The sequence below is a fragment of the Mus pahari genome, chromosome 4, assembly GCF_900095145.1.
Source record: "Mus pahari chromosome 4, PAHARI_EIJ_v1.1, whole genome shotgun sequence".
Lineage (NCBI taxonomy): Eukaryota > Metazoa > Chordata > Mammalia > Rodentia > Muridae > Mus > Mus pahari.
Window position 1 is genome coordinate 130,372,606 of NC_034593.1, and position 24,238 is coordinate 130,396,843.

A 24,238-nucleotide genomic window follows, 5' to 3' on the forward strand; every position below is an offset into this window, starting at 1 on the left:
GGGATAACATTTGAAATGTAAAATGTCAAAAAAAAAAAAAAAAAAACCCCACCATGGTTGACACATGTTGTAGGGTTTGTTGTGTTTTGAGACAGAGCTTCACTGTGTAGCACTAGCTGGACTGCAACCCACTATGTAGCCTAACCCAGGCTGGCCTGAACCCCTGATCCTTCTGTCTTGGGTATCTAACTGGGCTCCAAAAAGCCTGACATCATTTTCTTAACCTCTTCTTTAAGAATGTTTCATTTAAGAGACCAAGACTCAGAAATGCTTCTTTCCCAAACAGATCCTTTTGAATAGGGTGCTAATTCTTTTTCTTTCTTTTTTTTTTTTTTTTAAAAAGACTTTATTTATTTAAGTACACTGTAGCTGTCTTCAGACACTCCAGAAAGGGAGTCAGATCTTGTTACGGATGGTTATCAGCCACCATGTGGTTGCTGGGATTTGAACTCAGGACCTTCGGAAGAGCAGTCGGGCGCTCTTACCCACTGAGCCATCTCACCAGCCCAGGGTGCTAATTCTTAACTGCGGCTCCATCTTATGAAGATCCATAATCTTTCATGTAAGGTACATTTTGTCTCAACTAAGCATACTTCTAATTTCTATGTGTGCTAAAATTAACATTCCATAAGATTATTCTCTTTGTAAAGAGAGAATTCTCATTTTAAAAAGTGTTATTATACTTTTAATCAGTGGATAATTATTGTGTACAGTGTAATATTTCATGTATACACCAGGAATATCCAAATTAGGCTAATTAACAGCTACTTGTGCAAATAATCTGAAATAGTACTTGTCTGCTTCTCTTTATGGCTTCTTTTGCTTATGATAATGCTCACTAGGTTAATCTATGTTTCAAATGACAGCTTCCACCATTTAATGGCTTAATGGTATTCCCCACATATATAAAACCATGTGAGGAGTGGTGGTAGTACTGAGGATTGAGTTTACAGCCTTGTGCTTAGAAGGAAACGACTCTACCAAGTGAACTATATATGCAGATTGAAACCCTAGCTTCAATCCATTTGTTAACTTCAATTGTATGCAGAGCACAGACTTGGAAGGAACTACTACTACTGCAAGGAACATAGGGGCAGTGTATCATCTCTTTCATGTACTGATTTCATCTCCTTTGAACAAATACACAGAAGTAAGACTACTGAATCTCATAGCAGTTGTTTTACTTGTGTTTGTAGTGGTACAGATGGAATTGGGGTCTTCCCCACACTTTTACCCCTGAGCAGCTTTTTCTACCTTTTGTTTATGAGAAATTTTCATACTCTTTCCCATATTAGTTCTCCTAAGTTGCAGTAGCACTAAGAACACAGATTTCTTCCTCTCTGCATCCTTGCCAACACGTACCCTTTAAATTATAAATAAATAACCTATCTAAGAGGTGGGAAGAAATACCTCTCCATGTTTTTCACGTACAGTTCTCCAATGATTAGCTATTAAACACTTCAATTTCCCTTTCTTCTAAGAAGTGCTTATATTTAGGGTTTGTTTTGTTGGGGTTCTTTTGTTTGTTTGGTTGGTTTCAGTTTTTGTTTTGTTATCTTCTGCCCATATTTGTGGTGCTGGGTAGAGCCCAGAGTCTTACATTATCAGTGAACCACACCTATAGCTCTATGGGAGAGGAAGCACCTGCCTCGCAGACTTAAAGTATCAGTGTAGGGGATACCCAAGAGGGCCCCCACCTGCCCAGAGGAGAAGAGGAGTTGGGGATGGATTGTGGGAGGGGAGCAGTGAGCAGGATGTAAAGTGAATAAGCACCCCCCCAAAAAACCACCACCACCACCACCAACAACAAAACTAGGATAATGTTTTCTTTATAGGTAGTCAGAATTTTTTGAATAATACCTTAATATATAATTTGCATATATTTTTCTGTAACCAGTGTGTTGTCTCTTCAATCTGTTGTTTCCTTTGTCATGTAAAAACTTTTAAAATTTGTTGCAATCCCATTTATCTATTTTTCAAAAAGGCCCTTCTCAGGCCAAGGACATGAATATATTCTCTCCTAGTTTGCCTCTTGTAGCTTATAGCTTCAAATCTTAAATTTAAGTCTTTAATCCATTTAAATTGATTCAGTGTAAGGGTGCATTATATGTCGATTTTTATTTTTCCACATATTGATATCCAGTTTTCCAAATTATTTATTAAAGAGGGCTTCTCTGTTGAGCATTCATTCTTAACACTTTCGCCAAAATTGACAATACATGTATAAACTTATTTCTGGACTAGTTCACTTTATTAGTCGATATCTGTTTTATACCAATATCATGCTGTTTTAATTAATATAGCTTTAAAATAAACTTTGAAAACCAGTAATATGATACTTCTAGATGTTCTTTTTTTCTAATTGGTCTTTCGTGGTTCCAAACAAGTTTTATGGATTTTTTTTTCTATTAATATCTCCGTGAAGAATGATACTGGAGGCTAGCAAAATGACACAAACAATGAACGTGTTTACCATGCAAGGTAATGACCTAAGTCTGATCCCCATGACTTATGATGGAAAGAACCATCCCTGAAACTGTCTTCTGACCTCTATACATGTGGCTCATACATACATAAGCATGCACATCCCTCTCACTACCAATAAAAGAATATTAAGATTTTGTCAGAGACTCCATTACATCTATAGATATCTTTTGCTAGTATGGACATTGTAATATTATCATTTTACATCTTCTAAAGACTCAAGCATGCTAGGCAAAGCCTTTACCACTGTTATACCCTCCACCCTCTACTTTGCATGTTCTGACATGGTCTTACTAACTTACGTGGGCAGGCCTTAAATTCACTTTGTTGACCAGGTAGATTTTGAACTTGCAGTTCTCCTGTCTCAACCTTCTAAGTTAGAAGAGTTTACAGCCCTGTACTACATTGTTACAACACTAATTATTCTACCTACGAACATAGGCCATTTTCCCTCTGATTTATGGCATTTAAATTTCTTATAGCCAATATTTAACAATTTGTATTATATGGTTTGTTCATTTCTTTGATTAGATTAAGTCCTAAATATGTGAAAATTTACACTATTAATAAGTAGGATTTTTTAAATAAATATATTTTTTACATTCCATATTCCATTTCCTGCCCCCCATCCACCCTCTGACTGCTCCACATCCCATACCTCCTCCCCACCACACCCCGTCTCCATGTGGGTGCCCCCACTCCCCACCCCCCACCCCACCTGACTTCTAAACTCCCTGGGGCCTCCAGTCTCTTGAGGGTTAGGTGCGTCATCTCTGAATGAACACAGACTTGGAAGTCCTCTGCTGTATGTGTGTTGGGGGCCTCATATCAGCTGGTGTATGCTGTCTGTTTACTGGTCCAGTGTTTGAGAGATCTCGGGGGGGGGGGTGTCCAGATTAATTGAGACTGCTGGTCCTCCTACAGGATCGCCTTTCTCCTCAGCTTCTTTCAGCCTTTCTCTAATTCAACCACAGGGGTCAGCTGCTTCTGTCCATTAGTTGGGTGCAAATATCTGCATCTGACTCTTTCAGCTGCTTGTTGGGTCTTTTGGAGGGCAGTCATGATAGGTCCCTTTTTGTGAGCACTGCATAGCCTAAGTAATAGTGTCAGGCTTTGGGACCTCCCCTTGAGCTGGATCCCAGTAAGTAGGATTTTTAAAAATTTCATTTCATTTATCATACTATTAATGTAAGGAAATTCTACCCATTTTGTATTCTAAAACTTTATTAAATTTCATTATTAGTTCTAACAGGTTTTGGGGGGGATTTTGGGGAGTTAGATGGAAGTCTCTTTAGTTCCTTTCCTCCTTAATTGTTCTGGCTAGGACTTCTAGTACTTTACTGATGAGAATCCTAAGAGTGGCTATCCTGTCTTGCTTTTGACATTCTAGGAAAAGCTTTCAACTATTTCCCATTAATGTGATAGGAACTGTGAGACTATCTCTCATATATGCGTGTGTGTGTGTGTGTGTGTGTGTGTATAAGTTTGTGTGTGTTGAACACAATTCTTACTACTTCTAATTTGTTGAATTTTTATCATGAAAGAGGTTCAATTTTGCCATTTGCTTTTATGGAACTACTGAGATAGATTTCCCCCTGTATTTTAAAGTATATGGAAAACGAATGGAAGATTAAGAAATTCTGGGCATAAATAGCAAATATTCATTTCATGTGACTTGGAACAGCAAATGAACACCTTAATTTTTAATACCAGCCCCAAATGTCCAGGCCTTTATAATAAACAACATTTCAGCATTATATAATTAAGAAGTCCACCTGATAAAAATCTTTACTTTACAAATAGGTAAAACTGTTTACTGCACACAGCAGTAAACAATAAAGGATACTGTACTAAGCAAGGTAAAAGGCAAGGATTGGCACACAAAGCTGTCTCTTCTGACCTCCATATATGTGCCATGGCATGTACAGCCAATGACTTAAGACCTATTTCAGGGGTAAATTATGAACAAGCCTCTAGGATGAGGAGAAAGCTCAGTGTGCAATCTGACAACTAGAGTTCAGATCCCGGGACCACATAAAAGTCAGACACGCAATATAAACATCTGTAATCCTAGTGTTCCTTCCTACAGGGAAATAGGAAACATAGACAGGAGAAACCTCAGAGATTGCTGGCCAGCTAGCCAGGTGTACATACACACAGTAAACAATACAAGATCCTAGACCAAGCAAAGTAAAAAGCTTTGACACACAAAGCTGTCTCTTCCAGCTTCCATGTATGTATGTATCATGGCATGTTTGTGTATGCCTGTACTGAACACACACACACACACAAAATGCAGATTTTAACAAAATTAAGAAATTTTGTTCCAACACACTAAAGTATTAAGCAATCAAAGCACAAACTGATATTGTATACATCTGGTTTCCAATTATCTGGAAAGTAAATATTAAATGTTATCATTAAAAAAAGCCAAACAGGGCTGGTGAGATGGCTCAGTGGGTAAGAGCACCCGACTGGTCTTCCAAAGGTCCGGAGTTCATCCCAGCAACCACATGGTGGCTCACAACCATCCATAACAAGATCTTACGCCCTCTTCTGGAGTGTCTGAAGACAGCTAAAGTGTACTTACATATAATAAATAAATTAAAAAAAAAAAAGCCAAACAAACAAACAAACAAACAAAACATTATCAGTAGAAAATAATTTTGGTTTTACCCTAAAACTTAATTTTAGGCTTATTCTGTCTTATTTAATATTTAAAGTGAAATGACATAATATGCTTTCATAATAATTACAAAAATAAAGGTACAATTTCAATTTGCTGGGTTTTAAACATTTATAATAGTCACAATTATATGCTGCTATGTTTCAGTTTCTAAAACCCTGGAGAACATGAGGAAATGTGTGAGCCTTCACAGGGTACACAATTAGGGAGGAATAAACATGAATGGAAATAAGTTACAATAGAACAATAAATGAACAAAGTAGCACAGAGAGGACATGAACAGTCAGAGAAGGTTTCACAGTGTTATCAACTGGGCTTCTGAGGGAGCCCAGGATCTGACAGTAGGGCTTAAAGAAGGTCTTTTTCTAAATAAATGTCTACAGAAATGGTCAATACCCTAAACTATCTAATGTTAAGTGAAGAAAGTATAATAGTGGCTTCTAGGGCTGAGGACTGAGTGGGAACTGAGTGGGACAGAAAGGAATGAAATCACTGAAGTGACGGAGTCTTCTGAGTAGACCTAATGACATCTCCCTAGATACATTGTACATTTGTTAAAAAAAATCAAATCATATCTTTCAACATATATGTAAATCACTCACACATTTATCATATGGATTTTTATTCCACTAAAATTAAAATTTTAAAGGGGACTAATCGAATGGGCCACATTTTGTGTTACTAAACATTCATATTTGAATGAATCACAAGACAGTTCTCAGCATTCTATCAAGAAAAAAAATGCTTTCTCTAAATAGAGTTTAAAGCTCTAGCAGCTTCTTATTTTGGAATTCTAAAGATGCAACAGGCAAGACATGTAAGACTTGGAAGAGATCCAAACACAACAGACTATCTTAGTTTATAAAATACTACTACTAAAAACGGAATTTTCATAATACACGTTTCCATTTATAATTACTAAATTTATGGGTAAGAGACTACCAGCTGAGGAGTAGAAATAGGAGGTGTTGTATAACTACTTTAACCATTTTGAGCAAATTAATTACACCTTTGGGACTGTTTCAGTTGTGAAACAAAGACTGGTTTCCTATTATTTATTTTATTTTAAAGATTAAGTTCTTGCACATGGTTGAAAATCTACATACAGAACCTCCAAATAAGAGTTATGAGTCCTACATGTAGATACCAATTAGGTAAATGAAAAACACTCAATACTTTTATTTTCTGACACCTTTTAGACTGTTAATTTTACATCTATTATATCTTACTACCTAAAGACGTTTGTCTAAACTCTCTGATACTAGTGTTTTACTTTTTATAAGTGATTTTCCTTTGTTTATTCTTTCTGCAAATGAAATGATTATAGAGCTTAATTTACTTACATTTTTCTTGAAAAGCTATATAATAAAAAAAAGCAATGCTGCCTTTAGCTTTAGTTTGCCTTTAGTCTGAAGGAGGCAGGTAGTTTTCCTATCTGTACTTCTTGTACTACTGAAAAAATGTCTAATATCTGTTGTTTTTTTCTAAAATAAATAGAGGGAGGGAGGGAGAGAGGGAGGAAGGAAGGAGATTTGGGGGGGGGGGTGGCACAGGTCTGTAATTTTAGCATTCTGGAGGCACAGACTGTGATTTTGATACCAGCTTGGATACAGAGTGAGTTCTAGGACAGCTAGGGTTACAGAGAGAAATTCTTATTAAGCAATGTGCCTGAGAGTTTAGGTGCTTAATTCAGGTTCATAGTGCACAGAGCACCAAGGTAATAAGTTTGATTAATGGCTGAAAATTCTTTAGGATAGATTTTTATAGAACACATCTTCCTTTCACATTTATTTATTTATTTGGGAGGGGGCAAATGAAGTCAGAAGAAAATCAGTCCTTCCATTATGTGGGTACTGGGAATTATAAGGTCTCAAGTCTTCAGACTCCAAAACTCAGGCTGAGGAACAAGCACCCTTTCTCTCTAAGCCATCTTGTTGGCCCCATGGAATGAATTTTTCACTTCTGAATCATCTGGTCCACTTTACTACTGATCATAAGGTTAAGAGTATGTGGTTGACTCAGTACAAAAGAATACTAGAAAATAACTCCAAGTTCTGTCCTACTCACTAAGGATAAATACAACAGTTATTTATCTCTAAGTAAACGCTTCAGTTTTCACAGCCATAAACTCACTAACCTGAACAGTACAGAAACAAGACCCTAACCACAACAGAAAACAGTCTCTAATTTTCCAACAGCTAAAAACTACCAGCATAAAACAGAATTCTCTGGAAGGATGTCTGTCCTGCTAATATATCACAGAGCACAATAGAGCCAACAGAGCACAATACCTGTGGAGTCCTCTGGATCCGATACAACGATGTGTGCATTTAATTCTTGTAGCTTGTGATGTAATTCTTCTAATTTTTTATTTGACTTTTTCAAAATGTTGTCTACATAAGCCAAATTTTTCTTATCTGTTGTAACTTTCCTCAGATTTTCAGCTCCTTCTTTAATTTTCAGTTCTTTCCTTATTTCTCTCTTTATTCGATCCTTGATGTCATCCAATTTCTGTTGCACCATTGTATCTGAAAAGTCTAATTTCTGAACAGCACTCACATTCTCAGAAAATGGAAGAGTCCGGGAATCTCCCTATAATAAATAAGTAAATGAAAACTAAGTAAACAAGTATACAATAATGGAGTCTAGAAAAGCAAATGTGCAACATTAAGGATAAGTGTTTGTATCTTGAAGAGATTATTTATTAACTGAATTATACATAACTTTCTCCTTAATAGGAAACATTACTTATTTCCCTGTATTAAAACCATAAAGAAGTGTAAGTTCAAATATTCTATCCATTTACTAAGTAATATTATTTGACAAATACACTTAAAGTGAGCTAGGCATGATGCTTCATATCTTTAATTCCAAAGGGAAGCTGAGGCAGGATTGTAAGGTTCAGGGCCAGTTTGGGATATACAGCAAGACTCTATCTTAAAAAGAATCTAGCTACATACATAAATTACAATAATTTACATATAAAGGCATCACAGGGTTGTGTAAAGATGGTTAAACTGTCACTTACAAATAATAAACTCTGGGCATGTTATGTAATCTTTTAAAAGTCGATTTATTTATCTACAAAAATCAAAATAACAGTATCAGTGGCCTTTCAGAAATATTTGCAAATTCAAGACATCCTAAGAGAAATTTTGAGTATAATTTTGACTCACTAATCACTTAATAAAAACATTACTAAATTCTAAAGGTGAATAATATTCTCCTCTATGAAAAGAAATCACATGTTTGAGGCCAGCCTGGTCTACAAAGTGAGTTCCAGGACAGCCAGGATACACAGAGAAACCCTGTCTCGAAAAACCAAAAAAAAAAAAAAAAATCACATGAAAATAAACTAGCAAAACCTTTCTGGCCACTTTTTATTGTATGTATTAGGCTTGTGAAGATGATAATCAGAATTCTATATATTTCATGCTAACTTATCAGATAAATTTACTTGCCAATACAAAAACATTATTAGCAGAAAATATCTTTAAATTGTCTTAAAAGCTAAAATAGAGCCCATACAATAGCGCCCATACAATAGAGCACATTCTTTGTAAAACGGAACATAAGTTAAGCAAACTCAAACTACATGTAGATAAGCCAAAGTTATAGTTTAGCTACTTTTTATTCATCTAACTACACAAATGATAATGAATATTAGTTTAACAGCATTGCTTTAAATATTTTTAAATTCTGAGGGCAATCAATATAGTGGTTTCCTCTGAGAAGAGTTCGGTTTGTGGCTGAGATGGAAAAGAAGTTATTTCGCTGTGCCGCATGTTTACGTACTTCTGAAAATACACATCACACATATATAAGTACATCCTACTTAAATTTTTGGCATATTATATTTTACATACAATCTTTAACCTATAATAAAAGTATGTAGCATCTAAAGTTGGGGGAAAGATGGGCTAATGGTGGCATCTTATATAAAAGATGAAGGAGCAGACTTCTATTAATTTGTTTCTAACATTCTTAAAGATCTCCTTGACATTCTGACAAACAAAACATGCTATCAAAAACAAACAAAAAACAAAACAGAAAACCTTAACATGCATGTCTATATAATATCTATTCTAAGCTAATTCCTGGAATATGCATATTGGCTTTAAGTTTCTTATTTTTATCTAAGTGTATTTAGGATGATCTTCTTCCCAGTCTAAAATACTGTTGAAGTTTTTCAGTATTCATTCATTCACTCATTTGTCTGTTCACTCATTCCATCATTAACTCACTCACATAGTGAGTGTTGGTAATAAAACTCAAGGTGCTTCATATGCTAGCCAAGCTCTCTACCACTTCCCCACATCTCCAGTTCCGCCAACAATTATCATCCAATGTGAGTTTCATCATTTTATCTTTCAATTCAACTTAGGTTGGGTATTAAAATCACCAAAATATGACAACTGCCAATAAATAAGAAATCCAGGCCGGGCAGTGGTGGTACACGCCCTTAATCCCAGCACTTGGGAGGCATAGGCAGGTGAATTTCTGAGTTCAAGGCCAGCCTGGTCTACAGAGTGAGTTCCAGGACAGCCAGGGCTATACAGAGAAACCCTGTCTCGAAAAAACAAAAACAAAAAAAAAGAAAGAAAGAAAGAAAGAAAGAAAGAAAGAAAGAAAGAAAGAAAGAAAGAAAGAAATCCTACTGTAGAGTCTTATGTAAAGTAGAATGAGGCAAAAAATACTTTAAAAAAAAAAAACTTTAATCTCACTCCACTAGGTATTTTTATTTCGGTTCTTTTAAGCTCACCAGATAATATCCCAGAAATACTTTTTAACATGTTCTTAAATTAACATTATGCAATAAGCCACAAGTCCCTTAATATTTCTTGGTTCATGGTATCCTTATCATTTCAGTAATTTTCTTTTCCTCATTCTTTGCAGCCCCCCCCCAAATACGCCCAATAGTTCTGTTTAGTAAATTCTAAGGTCCAATTATCTTAATATTTGTGTTTTAACAATTTAGTCATGGTATACAGTAAAAATATAAATTGAAACAAAAATTTAACATTTATATAACAGTTTAAAAGGCTGTTAAAATAAAGATATAAAAATCTCACATATTTGATGTTGATTCTTTGAAGACCCTTGCTTATTATTATTACTTCAACTCCTATTTCTTTTCAAATTATTCTCCAAACTCCAACATTAACAAGTTATGGGAAATTCCTCTGAGAGACCATTTTTCTTGGCTCCATCACCACGCATGTTATACCTTTGGGATATACCACCTCTCTGCCTCCAACTATTTCTTCCGAGTTCCTTCTTGGCCTGGGTAACTTTTTGTTTCAAAGTTCATGACAACCTTCCTGGGAAAGAATTTCCTGCCAATGTTCTCCCCCAGGAGTTAAACGACTCTCCTATGTGTTGTGTTAGGGATCTTGTTTAAATAATTATCCCTTTTGTTATCTGATCGTTCCAAAGACTAAGGGAAGTTTTTTTGTGTAGATAAAACTTTTTTTAAAAGAGAAAGTAAAAAGGATGTCACTTAAAATAATCTGCAAGTGTGCACGCACACATTCTCTCCTCCTCCTCCTCCTCCTCCTCCTNAGAGATGGCTCAGCAGGTAAGAGCACTGACTGCTCTTCCAGAGGTCCTGAGTTCAATTCCCAGCAACCACATGGTGGCTCACAACCATCTGTAACAGGATCTGATGTACTCTTCTGATGTGTCTGAAGACAGCTACATATAAATAAAAATATAAATTCATATAAATAAAATAAATAAATTAAAAAAAAAAAAAGAAAACATTAACCACACCAAGTATTGGCAAGGATGTGAGGCACCTGGCATTTATACATTGCTGGTAGAAATGTAAAATGTACAACCACTTGGGAAAATAGCTTCTTCAGTTTCTTATGTTAAATGTCCATGTACCATGTGACAGAGCCTTCCCACTCCCATGTTTAACCCAAGAATTACAACCAAATTTAAGCAAAGCTATTTATATCAGTTTTTCTGGTAATACCTTCATACCGAAGCACACTCCATCAACAGGCACATGGATGGACACGTATCAGAGAGCCAAACATGGGAAGACCGTACATCTTTGCAAGAAAAGACACTGCTGATCTGAGTTATGATGCTGAGTGAGAGATACCAGGTAGAGGAACACTGGGCAGTGGGAAGCAATCCATAGAAAGCAGAGGACTGGTTGCCTACAGTAGGGATGAGGGGCAGATGGGGCACACTGGGGCATTTGTGGGGTCATGGAAATGGTTGTTATCTTGGCTATGTTGGTGGCTTCACAGTGGCGTACGAGTTCCAAGTTGGTCCCATTGCGCTGTTTACGAATAGTTTAGTATACGTCTGTAGGGCCCCGTAAAGTTGAAGACTGTGCCCTGTATTTCAGAGTCCCTTGGGATAACTGAGGGGCAACGAGAAGGTCACCCAGGGTGCCTGGTGTTCCAAGACCTAAAGGAACCCCATGAGTGAGGGGATACCTCAGCAGTATGACCATGGCTGTGAGGGGGAGGCTTGTGAGTCTGAGGTTGACCAGGTTAGACCTCTGAATCAAATCAAGTCGTTGTCAGGCCTTTACTGGCCCTCCCGTGGTGTCAGAAATTGAGAGCAAGAACAAGACATAGTCGAGTTACTGAAGACAGAAAAAGACAAGTGCAAGAATGATGAGCAGAATGTGTTTAATGTGGGCAGGTGTCAGACATGACAGGTCTGTGTGGCTGACAGATGGAGATAGGCCTCCTGCAGGAACGGAACAGGAAGAGGCTGAAGTCTCATAAACTCCTGAGATAGCTCCCTGAGGTTTCTACTGCTCAATCAGCTTGTGTTTCTTCTCCCTTTCTTTCCCCTTCTTCTTCCCCTCCCTCCCTCCCTCCCTCCCTCCCTCCCTTACATGCTTCTGTCTTTCTGACAAAAGTATACTCCCAGAGTTCAGAGGCAACCTAGGATTCCAGCACTGGAAAGTCAGGTATAAACTGTGATTGATAGCAGGTCTCTCTGCTTTCCATAGAGCTGACATTTTAGTAACCATAGTTTTATTCCCATTCCCATTTTCTTGCAATTCCAATAACCAAAATGAGGTGTTTAATCAGCTAAACTGTGATTCTATCCCCAAAACTTCAATCATAATGCCAGGCACCATTACTAGGCAATGAAATAATACTTTTAACCTGAATAAACTAAATTAGCTACCAAAAAAAAAAAATGTAGATAACCAGTAGAAAATTCTTAGTGTAACTTCTGCCTTAGTATTTTCTGTTTAGGGAGAACTAACTGACTGTACCTACCTTAATTACCAGCCTCATGTTTTTATCCACTAGTTTAGAACTATTTTTAACTCCATAAATGTTATGCTGCCTCACAAAGTTGATACTTGTTTCATCTTTCTACAGAAAGTGCAATGTAGTGGCATATGCCTATTATCCCAGGACCTGGGAGGCAAAGACAGAAAACCTGACACTAACTGGCCTGGCAGCAGTTCAAGGCCTGCCTGGGCTACATGGTGAGACCTTATCTGGAAAAACAAAGTGGCAAGGAGTTGTCTGGCACGTTCTAGATCCTGGATTTGATCCTACCACCACTCTGTAAATAACAAAATCAAAGTTGGATCCAACTCCTAACTGCAAAGCCCCTTTTATATTCATTAATATGCTCTGAAAGTATGAGAGGATGAGAAAAAAAAAAAAAAAAAAGAGTCCATGAGCTAATTGCAAAGATTCAGTTAAAGTCTCAGCTGTGCAGATCATCCACCATCACTGAGTACATATAAAGAAGACCCATACTTCCCACCTTTTATCACTGAAACTGCATGCTTAGCCATTTCATTCTAGTCAAAATCATCTAAATCTTGCTGCTTACATACATTCTACTTTTATTTTGCTTTGCAGACTCAAGTGTTTAAAAAACAACAACAACAAAAAAAAACAAAACCAAAAAAACTACTAATCTAAGTCCAACATATACCAAATGACTGACCAAAATTGTTTTAATAAGGTTTTCATTATCAATCTCACTGACTAATATTGAAGCTGAAATGATGTAGTTTAAGTAAAGAGGTTTTAATTGGTAGAACAATAAAAATGACTAAATGAATCATAGACAAAGTAAAAGTTACAAGGATGTCAAAGGAAGCAAAATAAATTTAAAAACGTAAGTGAACAGGTTAAGTAATAGACTAGAAATAGATTAGTATAGCATCAGACAGATAGCTGAGGAAAATAAATTCCTCACACAGAAATAAAAAAGTGTACCTTAACTATTTTCATTAAAGAAAACTGCTGCTTTGACAAAAAAAAAAAAAAACCAAAAAAAAAAAAAAAAAAAACAAGACTACACCTTTTTGCCCATTTGACAAAGATGACTACACCATTTTTTGTCTATTTGACAAAGATTTTTAAAAATTATACTGCTGACTATACACAGCTCTAGACTAATAGCCTTAATAGAAAGTTATTAATATAAATAGAAACCTACAATTTCTTTTGATGTAGTAATTCTAATTATAGAAATATAACAGAAGAAAATAGTAATTATTGTTAGCTAAAAACACCACAAATATAAAAGAATTTATCTTCATCAGTAAAAATTAGGATGCGCCGAGCATGGTGGCGCACGCCTTTAATCCCAGCTCTCAGGAGGCAGAGGCAGGCGGATTTCTGAGTTCGAGGCCAGCCTGGTCTACAGAGTGAGTTCCAGGACAGTCAGGGCTACACAGAGAAACCCTGTCTCGAAAAACAAAGCAAAACAAAACAAAACAAAACAAAAATTAGAATGCTACTTAAGTGTCATCATAAAAACTTACAGACTAAACACATTTCTCTTATTTATGGTTTTCATTAACCTACTCACAATAGTATATCTAACTTGGCATATTGCTAAGTATACATAGTTTTATTTCAAATGTTATATTTAATATAAGAAGAGAAAAAGATATTGAAATACTCACAATTATCTCTGGATCAAAAAATTAACAGGTATTTTTAGTCTGTTCATCCAAATTGTATATTCTCTGCTTTGGAAATAATTTTTTCTATTCTTATAGCCTACCTAATAAGAGTATTATTTAGAAGGAACCAAAAGCTACACTCATTTTATTTCAATTGATAGATTTAAGTTTATAATGGTAATAATAGGTTTTTGCTATTTAAGTTTTTTATATTCAACACATTTCTTCTATAAGAGCCGAAACTATAAATTCTTCCTTAAGGAGGCCATATCATATGCTAGCCAGGTATTTCAAATGAAAAAAAAAAATGTGCTGGTTTGTTTTTTAAAGCTATACTTACCAAATATATACTTTATGAGACAAAAAAAATTCTGGTTTTAGCCTAAAACATAAATTGACAGTTTCAATTTACTATACTTCAACAAATTCACAATATAGTTAAGAAAACATTGAAAAAAAAGAACAAGACCAGATTTGAAAAACAAAATGAAGACTAAGACTATCAGTTGTGATCAAGTACTTCACTTAAATGGAGTCAGGAAAGGATGTTTACTCCTCACTGGCAAAGTTGTCAGAGAAGTGACAAGACTGTTACATTTTCTGTATTTCAGAAACATAAAACAGCCTGACTACCTGTGAAAACACTGAGCACCATGACTTACATACCGTCTTAGCTCCAAGAATTTAAAAAAGACCATTTGATCTAATCGCCTTGACTGGAGTTTGAGGAAATCCTGGTTGGGTTCAGCACACTGATCTCCTAACTTCAGTGTTCTTTTCTTCTGTACCTTAAAGACTGGCCCTTTGCAATACTCATTTACTATATTTGAACTAAGCCTTAACTTAACTGATTTACATTACAGCTTTGAGTCAGGGACACTGGCAAACACAGGACTTCCTCTCTTATTTCACCCTAGCCTAACCTTTTATACTTCAGAAGCATAATCTCAACTATGAATCTAATCTAACATCTGTTCAAATGGTAGCCCCAGTAGAAGCTATCAAACAAACATGGTAACCCACAACCTTCCCTCTTCCCAGTTTGCTAATATAGAAAATAGGGGTTTGGTTTTCCTATATTTTAGTGTTTAACTACTTATTTAAAACAGCACTCAGTAGTGAAAATATAAAGATAAAATTGACACTCTTTTTTTTGTTTGTTTGTTTTGTTAAGAAGAAACACATGAAAACCAGCTCCAAAACCTTCCCACAAATGCAGGCTACATGGTTATTTCAATGAAAAGAGTGATGCATTCAGAATCAGAATGCCATGTATAAATCACACTAAAGCTTCAACATCTTCAATCTCATCATCACCACTACCTTAATAGACTGTTTCTCGGGCTTTATTATAGTTATGCCCAGGACTAAGAAATAAGCTTTCACAGCAACCGTACCATTCCTGGCACACAGCACTGAGCAAAGCAGACGGTGCTAGGTGCTGGGTTCCTTCCTAACATCTACCCCCATTATCTTTACTAAGACAATACTCATTTGGTAAGATGCATCCAAGTGTACAGATAAGATTCTCACTTCACTAACCATTCTTGCACCTACAAACAACCATAAAGATAATTCTTGTGAAAGAGAACCAACCTCTTCTTGGGTGTGGAGTTCATAGCTTCTTTTCTTTTGCATGGAATACAGACCCAAGACCTGAAAATGTAGCAACCATTTGTGACAATGAAGTACAAATAGGACAAAAGCCAATTCACCATGAATAACAGAGCAGAAAAAAGTTGAGTTCTAGACATCCTACTTTGTCTGGTATACAACTCCTCACTGTCTACCCTTGGCCTCAATCCCCTTCCTCTTCTAAATAGTCCCTCCTCTATTTTTATGTCTTATATGTTTGGTGTGTGTGTGCTTGTGCTTCCTTTATCTAGACTTGGTATTATGAGAGAAAACATGAGATTTGTCTTTCTGAGTGTTCCTTATTTCACTTAGCATGAGAATCTCTTCTACCCACTTTCTTGCAAATAACAATTTAATTCTTCTTTGCAGTTTGAGTAAAACCCTACTATGTATATACTCTGCATTTTCTTTGTCCATTTATCTACTTACAAACATCTATGTTGACTATACATTGACTATTTTGAAGACATCTTTACGATGCCCAAATTCACTGCTGTATGTCGACGCCCAAATTCACTGCTGTTATGTCGACCTATAGTACTTCGGCTATATGTACTCAGAGGCACATCTTCATCATATGGCTATTCTACTTTCAATATTCATATTGACTGGGACAGCAAATGTATTAATTTACATCCCTCCACACAAATAATTTATGATGGTTTCTTTTCTTCAGCATTATAAATACTAATTTGACTATAGGAAAACACACATGAGGACCTCTTCTAACAATTTAAATCTTTAGCTTTTACTATGATTAAATGAAAATTCAGGGAAGAATTTGGCAACAAAATGATAGAGCTGTGTTAAGAAAAATGCAGGGAAGCCATTATGAAGGGACAGTACACTAATACAAATGGCATTGAATTACCCTCCTTACTTTCATTCTGTCTCTGGGGTAGCCTTTGACTTACTCTTTCTAAAGGTATGAGGTAGAAGCAACAGCAATATGGCATTCAGGAAATCTTCAAGGTTGGCCTTAAGAAGACTCAAAGCTGATTATCATCAAAATTGTAATTATTAAATGTTACACAAATCCTAGGTTCTTCGGCTAGCAAGAGCAGGGAGCCCTGGAAAATGAGAGGTGCCACATGGACAGAGTTCACTTAGAAAAGAACTAAGTACCCCAGTCCCAGCTATTAAACTGAGATGCCAGACATTGAACCCATAGTGGACATTCCAGCTTGCTACCAGCTGACTACAGCTGCATCAGTGAACTCAGTTCAGGCCAAAACAAACACCTAATGATCTTTCAGAATCACAGGATATTTGTATGTAGAAAAAAGACCTATGAGAGTGAAGCTATGGTTGATCCAAGTTCTAAGAAGTCTCATTAGTTGCAACTAATTACTTTTCATGGAACCTCAATGGAAGTATCACCATTTGAGAAAAGGAATGTTAATACTATTATAACAGAAAAGTTAACAAGCAATGCAATATTAGTTTTTTTAACATCTTCCCACATACCATCTTTATGAAAATACAAACTCTACAATTCTCCCCCAAAATAAAGGATACGTACTTGATATAAAAATATATACAAATATTGACTAAAATATATGTAATAGATACTATTCCTGGACACTTGACATAGAATGGTGAAAAGAATCTACATTGTAAGCTAAGCACAAGTTCACAGTGATATACACAACTACAATCTATGACTATGTAGATCATGTGTATGGCAATATTATTTTAATCTTCTCCCTTTGCTAATACATAAATTCTTACTCTGTGAGAAATCTGACTCCTGTCCACCACACCTTTAATATATAGAAGTACAAACTATTGAACTCAGTAAGAGCATAGAGGTTGCACAGTTATCAATTTTTCTCCAAATTAATCCAATAAAAATCTATTTAGAAAACCATAACCTTTTTTACTTAAATACTGCCAATGGAAAGACAACTCACAGCTACAAAACCATGTGTATACAATAAAGGAAAAGACCAAGGCAGAAAAAAGGATTTTGTCAAAAACACACTCAAATTTTAAGTTAAGATGTTGAAGAAAGATATAAGACTCTGAGGACGTAATATTTAAAGACTGAGCAATGATTAGGAGTTAATCTAAAAGGAGAGACAGAAGAACTGTCCCTGCTTGAACTAAAATAAAAGTCAGAATTATTATATCATTGGTTCTTGAAAAGATGGAATTGTTACCTTTGCACCTATCTAGTCAGTCCAGCCAAACAACACATAATTCTAAGGCCATTGAGACATGAAAGGGAATAAACCGACCAAATAGTCAATTCTCTACATATTCCCCTTATTGTAGATTTCCCCTTTAAAGCCAAAGGAAGGAAAAATTAAATGGAAACAGACAAATAAAAGAGACAAATGAACAAAGAACACAAGAAGTCCCAGCTCTTTGGTCAGAGAAATGAAAATGAAGAGATAAAGTTTTTGGCACTACTAATCTAATGAAAAGTTTTTAATAAAAACCAAAAGAAAACAAGCTTTAAAAATAGTAAATATATCAGAAATAGTCAACAGAAACTACGGTCTTAAGTAGATTCTGACTTATAATGCTTAACTTACTTTGTTTCATGCTAATATCATTAATAATTTATAATATACCTAGATTTAATAATCATTTAAAATCACACATATTATTATATTCTGAATAATTTAGAATACAGCTTCTTTGTTTTTGACAACATTATTAGTAGCCATATAATCCTCCTAAACATAGATAAAGAGAGTAGGAGGCAGCTGGAGAGTTGACTCAGTAGTTAGGAATACTCATTGTTCTTAGAGACAACCCAGGGCTTGGGTCCTAGTAATCATATGGTGACTCTGTAACTCGAGTTACAATGCCTACCATTCTCTGCAGGCACCAGGCACACACTGTGTACATAGATACATGCACTGAAAACACTCATATATTTACTAAGTATTTATTAAATGAATTTACTAAGTATTTATTAAATGAAGAAGTGTGGTAGTTTGAATAACAATGGCCCCCACAGCATCATATATAGAGTGCTTAGTCACCAGGGAGTAGAACTCTTTGATAGGATTAGAAGGATCAGGAACTTCGACCTTGTTGTGTCACTGGAGGTGAACTTTGAGGTTTCAAAAGCCCAAGCCAAGCCTTGTCTCTCTCTGCCCGTAGATCAGGATGTAGCTCTCAGCTACTGCTTCAATGCCATAAATATCTCCACACCCTAACCATGAAGATAATTGAGTACGCTTCTGAAACTGTAAGTAAGCCTCCAATTAAATGCTTTCTTTTATAAAAGTTGACTTGGTCACTGTGTCTCTGGTTTCTGAATAAGAAAACCTAAATTATAGGCATAGTCTATCATTGGTTTATTGTAGGATTTTTCAAATACTTCAATAGTTTCTTTTGTAAGAGTGCTAGTTGAGCTACATCAATTTCAAATGATTAAGAATTTAAACAAGATAACGTGAAAAGTATGAATGCCATAGAATTCAGGGTAATATTATAAGAACTTCCTCCTTAATAGATTTTGTATAAAATATGGAGTAAGGCTGAGCCTGGTGGCATATGTCTTTTAATCCCAGTACTTGGGCAGTAGAGGCATAGATCTCTGAGGTTTCAAGGCCAGCCTACATACTGAGTTCCAGACCAGACCATGGCTAAAAAGATAGACCTTGTCGCAAAAACAACAAAGAGAAGAAAACATGAAGAGAGTCCCAGAAAAAAACTTTCTTCTTTCTAACATTTTAGGATTGTAAGAATTTTGAGAACTTAAATCTCAGGCCACTTCTAGGAAGCCTTCTTTCATTAGCTCACCTTCAGGCAAACTGTTCCTAATTATTTGACACTTATACACTCTGGCTAACTTATCAACAGCATGGTTCAATACTATCCAATGACTTCCTAGAGTACATTACACCATCCTGATTCCTAGAAACAGTTTCTCATTTCTAGCTGCCTACATACTCCTCACTACATAAGCGTTTTATGGATTTTTTAACCCAGCATGCCTCAAACACCTCAACAGTCTTTCCAAATCTCCTTATTTCTGTTAATGATGACGAAATCCTCAGTCATCCATTGTTAATCCTTTAGAATCGGCTTTTAATACTTCCTTTCTTTTTCACTTCAATATCCAATCAATAGCCAGATACTACATTATTCACTTTTCATTCCCTCTACAAGAAACCTTTATACATTGTTATAGCCAAAGGAGTAATGTACAAAGAAAATGTTTTCTAAGATTTGTCGTTGCTCAATTTAAGACCTAGGCTAATTTTTTTATGTCCACTTAAGGAAAAACTACATAGTCTAATAAATCATAAATTTAAGTCTCAACATAATGTTTATATACACCTATATAATTTTTTCTTTCAGTGCTATTTAAAATGGTATGTATATTCCCAATATTAACTTTCATTTTGTTAAAACTTACATTACGGTGTTTTGAAAACAGAATCAATGGTTTTTGTCTTTAGTGGAAATTTGGACTGCGTGCTTACTTACTATCTTACTTCAAGCAGCTCTTCAAAGTATGATCCACCACTGCCTTCAAGTCCCACTATCCTAGTCTAATTATTTAATTACTCAACAACTGTCATATTTTAATCTTCATGAGAAAAGAAAATATACGGAATACTATTAGATAATGTTGCTAATTATTATATGATCAAACCTCAGAACAATACTTTGAACACAGCAGATGTTTGTAGGGATTGCTTAAATGAATAAAGAAATGGTCACATAAAATTAACATACAAGTAGCAATAAAGAAAAAGAATCACACTAGCCTATCAACTTTTTTATAAGCAATACTCAAAAGAAAAGTCACACATGAGGTATAATATACTGTATCATTAAACAGAATAAAGTTTCAAATGTGGCACATTCCACTGTAGGTGAAGCTGAACAAGAAAAACCTATAGAGAACCTGCTAATACCCACAACTCATTTCCTTATTCTTATTCATATAATACAGGAAGTACAGGTTTAACAGGTTCAACCACACATACCGAATTAGAGAATAACCGGTAGGCCACCACTGTGTATGTACAGAATGTAAGTAGACCTTGAGTGTGGGGTGGAAACCAAAAACCAGGGCTAATGTAGCTCTGTGGTAGACTGTTTGCCTAGAACGAACACAATGTTTGATTCAGTCTCCAGCACACCTAAGAAAACACACATACACAACATACTTGGGAAGAGGGCAGAATAATAAATATTATATCCAATAAGCTACTGAACATTAGTAAGGTTGCCTTCAAACACAAAAGAGAAGTGCAGCCACAATGATCAATCCCCACTCCTGCAAGAACATTTACACTTTGAATTATACAGGTTACTTTTGTCATTATCTACTGTTCTGACATAATATAAGACCAAAAATTGTCTTCCCGGGCTGGTGAGATGGCTCAGTGGGTAAGAGCACCCAACTGCTCTTCCGAAGGTCCGGAGTTCAAATCCCAGCAACCACATGGTGGCTCATAACCATCCATAACAAGATCTGACGCCCTCTTCTGGAGTGTCTGAAGACAGCTACAGTGTACTTACATGTAATAAATAAATAAATCTTTAAAAAAAAAGTCTTCCCTTAATATTTTGGCTAGGCAAATATAACCATGTAACTCATACAAAATTAATCCAGAATAGGCAATAAGTGAATAAAAAAACAATCCTCTGTAGTAATCGAGGAGATACAATTAGCATTACATCCTTTCGCCCAAATTGGAAACCTTTAAAATATAATCTTGTAAAAAACAAAACAAAACAAAACTATAGTATAGAGAACAGTTTCGCAGTAATTATGAGATTAACTTGACAGTATTTACCTTTGTAGAACCTGCAATTCCATCTAGATAAGTAATAAACTGAAAATGAAAACATATAGGACCGAGAAGTTGGCTCAGCAGTACAGCACTTGCCTATCAGACAGACATAAAGGTACCCAGTTCAGTGTGTGTGTGTGTGTGTGTGTGTGTGTGTGTGTGTGTGTGTACGTGTACATATGGGGGTGGGGAAAAGAGCGAGAATATTTATGTAAAACACAAAAGTTTTGGTCATACCATAATTTGTAGCAGGAAAATACTATAATCAATTTATATAACCATAACATAAAAATGAACATTTACAATAAAGGTATAAATGAGTTAAGAAATATACTGCTGCTAGTGCTTTAGATAAACACGCATTTCCTAGATAAATACTGAAAACAGTGTCACTTCAATTTTATCACAATAAATCAATAAACTGCACATAAAAAGCTTGTATTAGGGCTGGAGAGATGGCTCAGCAGTTAAGAGCACTGACTACTCTTCCAGAGGTCCTTAGTTCAATTCCCAGCAACCAAATGGTGGCTCACAAACATCTGTAATGGGATCCAATGCCCCCTTCTGGTATGTGTGAAGACAGCTATAGTGTACTCACACACATTAGATAGATAGACAGATAGATAGACAGACAGATAGAAGTAAACATTTTTAAAAAGCTTGTATTAATATTCCAAATCTACCAGTAATTTTACTGCTTATTAACAGTGAGATAAATGAATTCCAGCACAATCCACACAATAAAATCTTACTCTACAAAAAGTAAATTATTAATACATTCAAGAACATGGTATATTCTTAAAATCAGTAGTTGCAGGAATTACAGGCCCCTAGTAAGGCACATATTACATTGATTTTTTTTTTTCACAGAAAAACTGTAGAAAATAGAAAAAGAATAGAGACAGAAAGCAGAAGTTGCCAGAAGCTGAGGAAGAAAATAATGGCAGGAACATAGGATTACATGATTATAAAAAAATTCTTTAGAGTAAAGGACATTTTCATTATATTGATTACAGTGATAATTTCATAAGGATGGAAGTATGTCAAAAATGCTAACTACCAAAATAAATAAATAAATAAATGCCAGGTGGCGGTGGCGCATGCCTTTAATCCCAGCACTCGGGAGGCAGAGGCAGGCGGATTTCTGAGTTCGAGGCCAGCCTGGTCTACAGAGTGAGTTCCAGGACAGCCAGGGCTACACAGAGAAACCCTGTCTCGAAAAACCAAAAAAAAAAAAAAAAAAAAAAAAGTCTAACTACATATAAACATATATGGCCTGCTGCTTCCTAATTATATATAACTAAAACACTTAAAAAAAAAAAAACTTTTCAATTCTTTCAGTCACTTACTATAGATAGTAATATTTTCTCCATATTAATAAAATCAAGATGTTGGGACTGAACAGATGGCTCAACAGTTGAGAGCTCTGGTTGTTCTTCCAGAGGACCTGGGTTTAGTTTCTAGAACCCACATGGCAGCTCGCAGCTCTATAACTCCAGTTCCAGGGGATCTGGCACCCTCATACAACATACATGCAAGCAAAATACCACTGCGAATAATTTTTTTTTAATTAAAAATAAAATATGTTCTAGTGCTAGTGTTCTTGGCGATGGTGATGCTGTGGTTTGGCTAAGTGTCTGTCCAAGTGTCAAAGGCCTGATCACTCAGGTGATGCTACTGGCAGACACACCTAGTAGAAAGGTCTTTTGGTAAGTGATAGCATGCCCTGCTGGGCACTGGGGAAACTTAGTTTCCTTCCGTTTTCTTCTGTAGTTTCTTAAACATGAAGCAAGTAGTTTATTCTGTTGCTCCCTGAAATTGTCGTCCAGCAGATCTTAGCCTACAACCTCCAGAATAATTAGTCATATAAATACTCACCTCTTTTAAATTATGTCAAATATTGTTAGGCAAAAACAAAACAAACCCAGTGGACAAATCACTGAATCTCTCCAAGTCTCATTGCTGACTGTAAAATGATAGCAAGCTAAATTGACATTTTTCTCAAATGTCATGGGCCTATACACTAATACTCCATGTGTTCCAGATCTCTACAAATCACACTGAGATGGAAGAAAATACTTCAAAATATGCAAATTCCCATTATCATTTAAAATATAAAATAACAAAACAAAAAATATTATCTTAGGTTTACACAGAACTATTTCTATACTTCAACTGGGCTGACTTATCATATAATATGGACACCTCTCTGTGCCTCATTATAAAAATCAGTAACAGAAATTAATAATTATCTCTTACTTTTATTGCAAATTAAAAGCAACATATGCATGATACATAAAAGTAATTAAAATAATTCTTTTTTGTTGTTTTTTTTGTTTGTTTTTGTTTTTTGAGACAGGGTTTCTCTGTATTAGCCCTGGCTGTCCCGGAACTCACTCTGTAGACCAGGCTGGCCTCGAACTCAGAAATCCACCTGCCTCTGCCTCCCAAGTGCTGGGATTAAAGGCGTGTGCTACCATAAAAACAGTGAATCTTGAATCTCTAAATCATGAAACTTTTACATGCCTTAGGTTTTATAGAGTATTACATGAAAGTAACTGTCATATCACCAATTAAAAGATAACTATTGACAGGGCTGGAGAGATGGCTCAGTGGTTAGGAGCACTGACTACTCTTCCAAAGGTTCTAAGTTCAAATCCCAGCAACCACATGGTGGCTCACAACCATCTGTAATGAGATCTGATGCCCTCTTCTGGGGTGTCTGAGACAGCTACAGTGTACTTA

General features: G+C 35.7%; 1 protein-coding gene across 4 annotated transcripts in view; it reads right to left on the reverse strand.

Annotated features, from left to right (window-relative positions):
* Positions 1 to 24,238, reverse strand: part of Pkn2 (protein kinase N2) — a 100,346-nt gene that overhangs the window by 57,400 nt on the left and 18,708 nt on the right. For 2 of the 4 annotated variants that reach the window (XM_029537257.1, XM_029537255.1), the window contains exons 2-3: positions 15,684 to 15,743; positions 7,462 to 7,762 (exon numbers count right to left, since the gene is read on the reverse strand). In XM_029537257.1, coding sequence (XP_029393117.1) covers positions 7,462 to 7,762; positions 15,684 to 15,743 — 361 coding nt within the window. Of the gene's footprint in view, positions 1 to 7,461; positions 7,763 to 15,683; positions 15,744 to 16,636; positions 16,654 to 24,238 lie in introns of those variants that run through there. The other 2 variants (XM_029537256.1, XM_021195635.1) reach the window with 2 other exon arrangements.